The 11,305-nt window shown below is 42.8% G+C and overlaps 1 protein-coding gene across 3 annotated transcripts in view; it reads left to right on the top strand.

The window, feature by feature from the left end:
* Positions 1–11,305, top strand: part of SLC6A15 (solute carrier family 6 member 15) — a 543,862-nt gene that overhangs the window by 368,841 nt on the left and 163,716 nt on the right. For all 3 annotated transcript variants that reach the window (XM_085652964.1, XM_085652966.1, XM_085652965.1), the window contains exon 3: positions 4,748–4,905. In XM_085652964.1, coding sequence (XP_085509090.1) covers positions 4,748–4,905 — 158 coding nt within the window. The remainder of the gene's footprint in view (positions 1–4,747; positions 4,906–11,305) is intronic.

An 11,305-nucleotide genomic window follows, 5' to 3' on the forward strand; every position in this document is an offset into this window, starting at 1 on the left:
TTTCTGTGGAAGAAAGGAGGATTTGTAGTATCCTGGTGTTATGGTTCATGATGTGCCAGTGGAATGCTGCCTTTATGATGTAAGATGGAATGTTGGGAGTGGGAACTCACAGTTGGAGATGGGCTGAGCACCTGGCTGGCTGCTCCTGGTGGGGCTATATACTGGCTGAATACTGGCTTATAACTGGCTGTATTTCTGATCCTGTAACCAACCTCAATAAATCTACATGAAACCACTTCCTGGATCCTGGCCTCATTACTACAGGATTTTATGCTGCAACTCTTGCAACAGACGATTTAGCAAAATCAGAGACAAGTTGGAAAAAGTCAGCACGTAGTTTGCTACCCATCTCTTAGAACATCAGGAACATAGTTTGCAGTTTATTTAATTACTGGACCAAGTATTTGGAATCCCTGGCTCAGTTTGGTGACCGACTGAAAATTTATTAGGGTTCGCCTGGGGAGGAATAAAGTTCGTAATCAGGGACAGAAAAAGCAACTGTGCAAAAAAATTCTTAGGCAACTATACATGTTATTATCACTGGCATAAAACGTTACTCTATTGGAGGTGTTCTTATATGTGACCCAAGAGACCCAATATATATTCAAATGTCGTACTTTTATTATATAAGAAAACAGTTAACCCCTTTGGTGTGTCAAACAGCTGGGGGACGTCCGAAGCACCAGTGCTCATGTGCGTCGGATGCCCCCAGTCGTCCAATCACGTCGCACAGGGAGTCCCTCTGATGTGGGTACCAGAGGGATTACCTTTACCCCCCCAACAGTCTCGAGAGCTGTGGAAGAGCTTCCCCAGCTCCCGAGGCTGTTCCCCTGCTTTCTGTGTTATGACGATCAGCGCGCACGTTGCGCTGACGTCATTGCACAGAAACCGAAACTGAAATGAGCCAATAGGCTCATTTCAGTTTCACTTTCTAAGTGCTTAGGGGCCTGTATCATTTTAATCGGGAGACTGAGGGGAACGCCATGTGGTAGGCCGTTTGTGACGGCACGGTGATCCCACACAAAAATATGTGGAAAATGTGATTTGTTTCAACAAAATTTAAGGTTTTCAGGGTATTCTGGGTAGGAAAACATTTGGGGATCCACTCAAGCCATACCTCCCTGGACACCCCCGGGTGTCTAGCTTTCATAAATGTGTGGGTTTGGTAGGTTTGCCTAGATGGCCACCGAGCCCGGGGACGAAAACCCAGGTGCTCCCTTGCAAAACCAGGTATTTTTCTGATATGTAATTTTGATGTCTCCTCAATACGGTTTTGACCCTTGCCTGTCGCGGGTAGTTGGCCCACCCATTTCAGTGAGGTAACAGTTTTATCGGAAGACTTTGGGAAATGTGAGGAGGGTGAATTTTGTGGATCCATGCAGATTTCAGAACTTTCCATCACAGAAATGTCAGGAAAATTTGTTTTTTTGACAAAGTTTGAGGTTTTCAGGGGATTCTGGGTAACAGAACCTTGTGAGAGCCACACAAGTCACCCCCTCCTGGATTTCCCTCGGTTTCTAGTTTTGAAAAATGTATAGGTTTGCCAGGTTTCCCTAGGTGCCAGCAGAGCTAGGGTTAAAAATCTACAGCTAGGCACTTTGCCAAAAAGGGTCAGTTTTCAGTGTAAAACTGTGGTGTGTCCATGTTGCGTTTTGGGGCGTTTCCTGTCGCGGGCACTAGGCCTACCCACACAAGTGAGGTGCCATTTTTATTGGAAGACTTTGGAGAATGTGGGGTGGGTCGAATTTTGTAGATCCACGCAGATTCTAGAACTTCCCATCATAGGAATGTGAGGAAAATGTTTTTTTTTTTTACAAAGTCTGAGGTTTGCAGGGGATTCTGGGTAACAGAATCTGGTGGGAGCAACACAAGTCACCCCTTACTGGATTCCTCCGGGTGTCTAGTTTTCAAAATGTGTAGGTTTGGTAGGTTTCCCTAGGTGCCGGCATAGCTAGGGTTCAAAATCCACAGCTAGGCACTTTGCGAAAAAAGGGTCAGTTTTTACAGTAAAAATGTGGTGTGTCTACGTTTAGTTTTTGGCCGTTTCCTGTCCCGGGCACTAGACCTACCCACACAAGTGAGGTACCATTTTTATCGAAAGACTTAGGGGAACTCAGAATTGTAGAGCAACTGTTATTACCTATTGACTTTCTATTCATTTCTGCCTTCCTAATGTCAGACAATGTGTAAAAAAGAAGTCACTTTGAAAAATGTCCTACAATTCACAGGACACAATTTCGAAGATGTGCAAATAGCTACGGTTTCTATACTCTATATTTTTCTCCTATTTCGGAAATACATAGATTTCTTTGATACCTATGTTTCACTCTTTATTTTTGACCAAATTAATTCCTTTATACCCGGTACACAACGAAAAACCACTGCAAGACCATTCTCAGTTATTGGCTCTGGGTTCCTCGGGTTCTTGGTGAACCTACAAGTCCTATATACCCCCACAACCAGGAGGGTCCATCGGATGTAACGGTATATTGCTTTCAAACATCTGTCATACTTAAAAGAAGTTATGATTGAAAAGGTTGGTATAAATGGCTGTTTTTTCAACTCATTTTCAACTTTTTGTTTTCCATAAAAAAACCTTGAAGGATCTACACAAATGACCCTTTGTTCAGTTCAGAATTTTGTCTACTTTTCATAAATGTATAGCTTTCCGAGGTCCATTATTGCTTTCACACCCATTTCTACAGCTAACTGGAAGGAGGTTGAAAGCACAAACGTGGCAAAAGTTGGTCATGTCCCAGTAAAATGCCAAACCTGTGTAAGAAATGTTGTTTTCTGACAAAAGTCTGCTTGTCCTTGAAGTCTGAGAAGATGATGATTTTAGAACCATAAACCCTTTGTTGATACCATTTGCAGGGGGAAACCGGACGATTTCTTCTGCAGCACTTTTTCCCCATTTAAAAAAAAATTAAAAAAACATTATGTAGCTGTATTTTGGCTAATTTCTGGCTCCCCTCCATAGTACATAATTACTCTGTCTGTGATAGCCTTGATCATCCCATGCTTCTGCCCATATAAATACCCATGCTATGTTTGTGGCCAGCCGGCCGAACAAACAATGGGTGCGTCTCCGTAAAGGCAAAGGTTGTCAGTTTGATGACCCACAGATGTCTCCGTACTGAAATTATTAGATACGTCAAGATTTGAGGAAAACACAAACTACATCTTTAAAGAAAGAATTCTGTTTATGTGCATCTTGGTAGCAAAACCAATCATACATGCCATTCATGTAAAGTAAGCAACTAACCCAAACCTTCAACTTTGCTAACAAAATCAATTATTTGCAGTGTTCCTTAAAGTAGGTGATCAATTTTGACCCATGTCTGTCAGTTTTCTGAAGGTACAGGGCCACATATGACTGACTGACCATACACTTGCCAAGCTGTTCTTTCAGAGGCATCAACCTGGCAAGTGATCAGCTGCGATACTACTCAAGCAGCTTTTCGAAAGCAAAAGATGAGCATTTAACTCTCCCAGCCATACTGGCTTTTCAGAGGAGAAAATGACATATGGCTAGCATTGCCCAAATCTTATACACTCCTCATTGATAAGACTCAGAAGTGACCCCTGAGTTAACAGACTCTGGCCTTGACATACGGTACTCCTTAAGGTACCATTCGAAGAAGATTTATTTCACTTCAGCTGAAAACAATCGAACAGGCCCTGACTTCTATCTTTTTTTTCTCCTCCTCTCTGCCACTTCATGCCTCAGCGCATGCCATAAATAGCTATCAAGAGAAAGACCTTGGTACACAGATGTAGTACTTGTAGACTGGGCAAATGACTGAAAGTGATGCTGTGATAACTATAAATTAATTGTCGGTGCATTGATTTGTTCTTTCTTCTCTCCTCTCCAATGAGCCAAAAAATAAACATCAGATTTGCAATGTAGCTATATACCTTGCCTCCCAAAGAGAAATTTTGCCCTCTCCAAATCACAGAATGGCATTCTGTGTGTGAAGATAGTGCAATCTTTCTGATTAACAGTCCTGTGAGTTTTCAGAAAATGCTTTAATAAGAGCTTGATAAATTGATTGGCCGGTCATGAAACTTTGAAAATAATTGACTTGAAATAATTTTTTATTCCAATTAAGTTGTTGATCTGTTGCTTTATTTAGTTCAATAGTAGATACCATCCTACCACAAACACACAAACATATGAAGAGTTAGTGCCTACAGAATGGGGAATAACCATGCAGACCCATTATCCCAGGAGAAAATTGCACAGGGTAGGCCTTTCTCACTCTCATTTTCCACCTTCTCTGAGCATGTAGTTAGTGAGACCCAGGGCTATGCAGTACCGGGTGGAATGATGATAGTAGAAGAGTGAAGCGCAGAATGTGACCTGGCAGGGGGAGTATTGAATGCTTCCCTCATGTCTTAGAATGGGGTCAGATGAGAGCTAAGGGCAGTATTCAGTTCAGGGCAATCCCAAGGCGATTTTACCAACTGGAAGGTGAAATGTGGGTCAGAGAACAGAAGGCTAGTTATAATAATTTTTATTCTGTTTTATTTTTAATTGAGTCCAAATTCAATTCCAAATGATGGGCTTGTGTGATGTTTGGTGCCACTGTCATATGCAAGTCTTAAAGGTGAAACTCAAAAGTGCACAATTTCCCGTGTTTGAGTACTAAGGCAGATAGGATAACTACAATAAGTATCCATGCATTTAGCCAAAAATGTTTATCCTTCTACTGTAGATTAAATATACTTTTTCTTGATCTGATAGGTGCATATCTTGTGCCATATCTAATTTTGCTGCTGGTGATAGGAATCCCACTTTTTTTCCTGGAGCTCTCAGTGGGACAGAGAATCCGACATGGAAGCATTGGTGTGTGGAATTACATCAGTCCAAAATTGGGCGGAATAGGATTTGCAAGTTGTGTGGTGAGTAGAAGAAAGTTTTAAATAATGGACAATGTTCCTTCAGTCACATGTTATAAATGTAATGATTATAAACACTGATGCAATTACACCCATTTTTTATTACTGTAAGGATATTTAACTTTTTGTTGTGTTCTCCCGACTATAAAGTATATCACAATCTATTTCTTTCAAATTAGTAGTGTAAAATATTGTATGATCTCTTGCAGTGTTGGTATTGCTGTGGGCCTTATTTGATTTTTATAACTGTGGTGTTAATGCTGAATATATATTTAAAGTACGTCAGTTTGCCTTGTTTAGCACCAAAGCACACACTTATTTTCTTTAATACCGACATGCACACTGTGGGGTGTCGATTTTCCTAGGGGTAGACACCAAGCAAATGAGGGAATCTCTGTTGCCCTGGTGTACGTTCCCACTGTTCTGCATGCATCATGGCAAATCACCTCCAGTAACAAGTACAAAACGTCTCTTATGTAAGGTGTGGTTCATATTTTAGGTCTTCCTTGGTGTCCCTTAAAAGAGAGCACGTAGAACTCGTCTGACCACCAAGGACTCTGACTTGGGCTACAGAGGCTTTGGAATGTAAGGAATCCACTGATTTCAGGTTTTAAGGGGGGTCTTGGTTAGGAATTGCGCCATCATAGAGGTGAAAGTTAAGGACCCATTGATAAGTTGTTGGACCCTGAGGCACACCCTAACAGTGTAGTCTGGAAATTGATGTTTTAGTTTGATTATATGTTTTGCACCATGTTATGAATCTTCAGAAATATTTTCAGAAAAAGAATTCTCATACACCTCAGCTGCTTCCTGGAAAGATTTGGGGTGATCCATCCTGTTGGCCAAGGAAAAAAGGAGGGATCCAAAAGCCCCCAAGGTATAGAGTCTGCAAATGCATTTTCCCCATTCAGTTTTCCATGGGAAAATTCAATAGCAATGCTTTAAAAATGGCTAAACGGAATTACACAAAATTTGACAGAAAGCTAGATCTTGATACAGAAAGCGTGCTTTTTGTGATTTTCTGTAAATCTATTTAGTAGTATTTTGGGAATTTTGGTTCAAAATGTATGTATACTTCCCACCTCGGAGGATCCTCAGACCCAACAGATCATAAGATAAGATCTGATTGGCTGCTACAACATAAACAAAAGATGTTGCAGCACCCATTTTAGGCCTATGGGACTCAGTCCTCTGTCCTGCAGAAAGCTTAAAAAAACATAACGTTTGACCGGGGGGGGGGGGGTTGGGGGGGTGAACGTCCCAATAATTTTATTTTACATGACCGTGGATTCACTGCAAAACTGAAAAAAAGGTGGGCTTGCCCTTTTCAATTGGAATTCTCCCATGGGCGTCAGGGGGCACATTATTATTTTAGGGGAGGCAAGTGTGCAGACTCTATACCTTGGGGGCTTAATTTAATGAAAGGTTGCCATGGGTTTCCTTGTCCCATTTTGGACATCAACAGCAATTGAAGGGTCTTGGGGCTGTAAGGGGAGGCCTAGGGCTCCAGTGGCCTTGCCAGCTCTGCTGCTTTACCCATGCTGGTTGTGGTGGAATCCATTTGCATTGCTTTACTCCCATCTGGCAGGAGCAGCTTTTCTTTGTGCTCCTGCCGGGTGGGAGCAAAAATATATTCCCTGCCAGAAGAGTGCGGGAATTAGTTGGAGTTGGTATTTTGTTTTCTGCTCCAGCTCTCCTGGACAGGGACCAACTCAATGTCAAGGCTCCCCAGGACACTGCTGCCACTGGGTCCCGAGGGATTATATGGCTAGAGGAGGATGGCCCCACACCCCCCCCTCCCTAAATCAAAATTACATCAGCCGCTGGTGATGGGTTCCATAGGGCCTTCAAAAGGCTTGGGAGTGGGGCCACATGCCCCCTCCCCATTAAAACAAGCATTGACACAGCCAATATGTCTCGCCTTTAGGACCTTATAAGTGCTTAGCCATGCAACAGTTAATGTTATTGCACCAAGGATATTGTGTTGGATAAGTAAACACTTATAAGGTCCCAAAGGCAAGACCTATTGGCTATGCCAATGCTTTTTTTGTAAGCTTTCAGCCATGCTGCACAGCATGTGGGCTGCTATATAACGTGGCTAAAACATTGATAAAGCCAACAGATCTCGCATAGTTGAGACCTATAGGCTTTGTCAATGCTTGGAATCTAGTATATAGAGCTAGATAAGGCATTTTCAGAGCCAGCCAATAATCTGTGCTAAGATTTACTTCACTTCACCAAGTTCAGGGTGCAGGTGATCAGAGCCCGCAGGGAGATGGCACTAGAACATCCTGTTAATAAGCGCGCCGCCCTGCTCTCACACATGTACCCTGTGTGTGAGCACTGGCGAGATTCGCACTGCATTCTCTTGTCCAGGGCTCCCAATCATTGGCATAGGTGTTTCCCATCTCGATGAGTTGAAGGACCCTCATCTTTCTGAAGTGTTGGCCTCATAACACTGTCATTTAACAGCGCACAAAAGCGGCAAGCACCTCAAAAGTGCTCATTATCGTTGACGAGGTCCATACCACCCCTGGATGTGGACCCGGGTGTAATATGAAAAATAATAAATAAAAAAGCAATATCTCACGGGAGGCATATCATTGTACTGCTGTGGGAGACATGGGGGAGAAACATTGAGCAATGCATTTTTCAAGCCTATTGCCTCAGTTAGACGCTCTGTTTAATGCAATGAATAGGAGCCAGGGCTGCGAGACAAGCACCCCAGCCCCCTGTCCTAATAACTCTGAGCTCTTATCGGCGCTGCTGCGTTAATGGAATATGGGAGCGCTATCAGGGCTTGCTATCCAGCCAGGGATCTGAGGGTGTGCGGGAGCAACGGTCTGCTAGATTCTCTTAAACTAAACAAGGAGGGGGGGCTCTCCCGCACAAACAACATACAATAATACATTGCGTTTTTGAAGCACACCTAGTTTTTAAACCATGGCTGTTCCCGCGATATGCTAATAAATAAAATAATAAATATTGCAACTGAATATGATAAACAATAAAACTAAACATACTAATTCCTAAATATATTTATAAAATAATTTCCGTACACAGCAAAAAAGTTCTGGGGACTATAATAACAAGCAGGGACAAGTGAAACAAGGAGGGTTAGAGGGAGTTAACGAAAGTAAAGAGGAACAGAGGAGGCTCACAGAAATTAAGTGACGACAGATTGGGGTCAGAGAAAGCAAACAAGGACTTTACTTTTAGTATGAGGAAGTGAAGCGCACCCGACCGCAGGCTGGAACTGAGGCGAAGTGAAGAAGCGCGGCTGCGAGATGTGCTCTGTGGTGGGGGAGGGGCGGAGGGGTGCCGCGAGGAAAGCCAGATGGCAGAGTGAAGCCAAAAGAAGTGAGGAGCACAGTGGGGGTCAAGACATGCGCGAAAGTTAATTACCCACATGGCAGCTGCGCGCGTGCACGCGCACATGAACGCAAGCGCTAGGCCAGCCAAAGCAGCTTATGGTAGCACTTTTTAAAGCCCCTACTAAATGTCTCGCAGAGCAGAGCGTGCACTGGCTCTAGCGAGACCTAAAAAGATAATTGCCCATGGAAAGGGGACCCTAGGCTTGTGAAGGGGGCCACATGTCCCCTTCCTAATAAAAAATATATAAGCCCTGTGAGGATGGGGTTCCTGGAGCCTTCAACTTGCTCAGGAGGGGGATCACATGCCCTCTCCCCATTATCAAGATATTGGCCCTAGTAGATGATGTCCTATGGGCCTCAAATAGCTTGGGGAGGGGAACCCCATGCTCCTAAAAAATGCATTGAACAATGGCCATGGAGGGATGGGGCAGCTAGGGCCATTAAATGGACCACACCCTCCTGCTGCATATAAAAATAATATAAAGCAGGACTGTTAAATAAGCAGAGTAGCTGCTCATTTCACAATCACTGCTTCAGCTGGAGAATGCCTCATCATTTTTTTAATGGATGCTTGTGGTGTCCCTAGAAAGGGCCGGGGGAGGGCACCAAATGTTTATTTCTTTAATGTTGTGGTATCTGCAGGTAGCACAGCAGCCCTCCCTAGGAGCATTAAAAAAACTAAACATTGCAGTAAGTTTCCCGGGTCATTGAATTTATGACCCCAGGAAGGCTTACCATATTTTTAAAGCACTCTGAGCTGTATGCTGTTCAGCTGGAATATGGGAACCCCTTGTGGCTATCCATATGGCTGCCCTCTCTAGATTGAAGAATGTTAAAGACACACTCAACATGTTTATGACTGTTTTGAAGAAAATGGTTTTGTTATCGGACAGTAATTATTATTAAGCATTGCCCTGCATATACATGGAAATACATTAGATTATAATTATTGATAAATTATAGTGTTGATTTATTGACAAAGCAAATAGGTCAGGTTATATACATTGATGTGGTGACCCCTTGATAAAGCCAATAGACCTGCTTTTTTATATTTTGATGTTCTGGCACCTTAAATATTGTTACTTTGCATTAAAAAAACACTCAGATACTCACTGAAAAAAACAACGGTTTAAGTGTTGTTATAGTTAGGTGAACATGTCAGTGACATGGTAACGTTTTAAAGTTACTGAAATTCACCAGTTATAGTTATCTCAAATAGCTTAGGGCCTGATTTAGATCTTGGTGGATGGGGTGCTCTGTCACAATGGTAAAGGATATCCCGTCCTCTGAAATATAAATCCCATAGGATATAATGGTATTTATATTTCGATGGACGGGATAACTGTCACCGTTGTAACGGAGTAACCCGTCTACAAAGATTTAAATCAGGCCCTTAAACTACTGAAATAACGTGACATAATTTGTGCCGTTGCCATTTATTGCTTATTCCCTCATGTATTACGTCACTCACGATATGTTTAATATCTGCATTGATAACGTCCCTAATGAGATCTGGAATGACATCACTGTGCATGGGTGGGGCGTGACCATGGCGCACTGCAGCAGCAGAAATGCATCACGGCGGATAAATGTTCATTTTGTAAACGAAGGATTGCTACAAAAACTCTTGAGCGTCTGCACCTGTTTCCAAGGGGTGGGTAAACAGGTAGAAATTGGGATTGATATATATTTATATATCTATATGTATATAAAGAAATATATGCATATATGCGTTTTTAGAAATATATATATGTATTTGTATATGTATATATATCTTTAAGTACATATGTTATATATGTGTGTGTATATAAAGTATATAAATATATATTTATCAATACAATGTTCACACTACATCCCAAGCGTGAAATCAAGCCCTCCTGTCACACGTCAGGTAAGACATTTTTTAATTTTCCACAGGCAAAGCGTTACGCGTTTTGACCTCCAAGTGGGTCTTAATCATATGCAAATGCGAGAGTCAGTGACATTGGGTTTTAAATACACTGGGATCATCAACATTTTACTCACGCAAACCCTGGCTGCCCAGCAATCATCGAGAAATCTCCAGCCAACAGGCCTTCTGTCAAAACAGTGGCGGAGCCTCCCGTATTTGAAGTGGCACCGTCATGGTGGAAGCATTCTTTCCAAAATTAAGCAGCCGGCGGGCCTCCTTTACACTGAAATCCAAATGCAAAAGCGACGAAGGGAAGCCCATCCAGGCGGGCCAGGGCCACTCCAAATACGGGAGGCTCCGCCACTGTTTTGACAGAAGGCCTGTTGGCTGGAGATTTCTCGATGATTGCTGGGCAGATGAATGCTTGGCAGCCAGGGTTTGCGTGAGTTGTATAACCCATGCACAGCCAGACGGACTGAAAATAATCCACAGGCTGCTACATTGGAGATTGGAACAATGAGCATACGAGGGACAGTGCCTTAAAGGTAAAATGAGAGGAACTGTCATTTGGCACGACATGGAACTGTTCCTTTTACAGCCAGCTTATGTCAGTCTGTTTTCATTGAGGCTTATTAAGGCATACAAGAATTTTAAAGAACGAAGGACATTACGGTGCATCATACGAGAGTTGCAGTGCATTATGGACATGGTAGTCCTTTAAAAGACAGGATTCATAACCAGGACAGTGTAAACTCGAACACTATGAGATAGTGGGCATCAGCCATGTTATTGTAAGTGTATTACCAAAGTGAAAACGTTTCCTGGCTCCTGATACTTGAAAAAAACAGTTTTGAATGAAAATGATATGTGGTGCACCCGTAGTCCCTCTTCACTGTTGATGATCCCAGTGTATTTAAAACCCAATGTCACTGACCCTCACATTTGCATATGATTAAGACCCACTTGGAGGTCGAAACACGTAATGCTTTCCCTGTGGATAATTAAAAAAATGTCTTACCTGACGACTGACTGGAGGGGTTGATTTCGCGCTTGGGATGTAGCGTGAACATTGTATTGATTTATGGCGGTGACGTCGCCTACAAGCCCCGGCCCGCCTGGATGGGCTTCCCTTCGTCGC

Source organism: Triturus cristatus, chromosome 4_1 (genome assembly GCF_964204655.1).
Source record: "Triturus cristatus chromosome 4_1, aTriCri1.1, whole genome shotgun sequence".
Classification (NCBI taxonomy): Eukaryota; Metazoa; Chordata; class Amphibia; order Caudata; family Salamandridae; genus Triturus; species Triturus cristatus.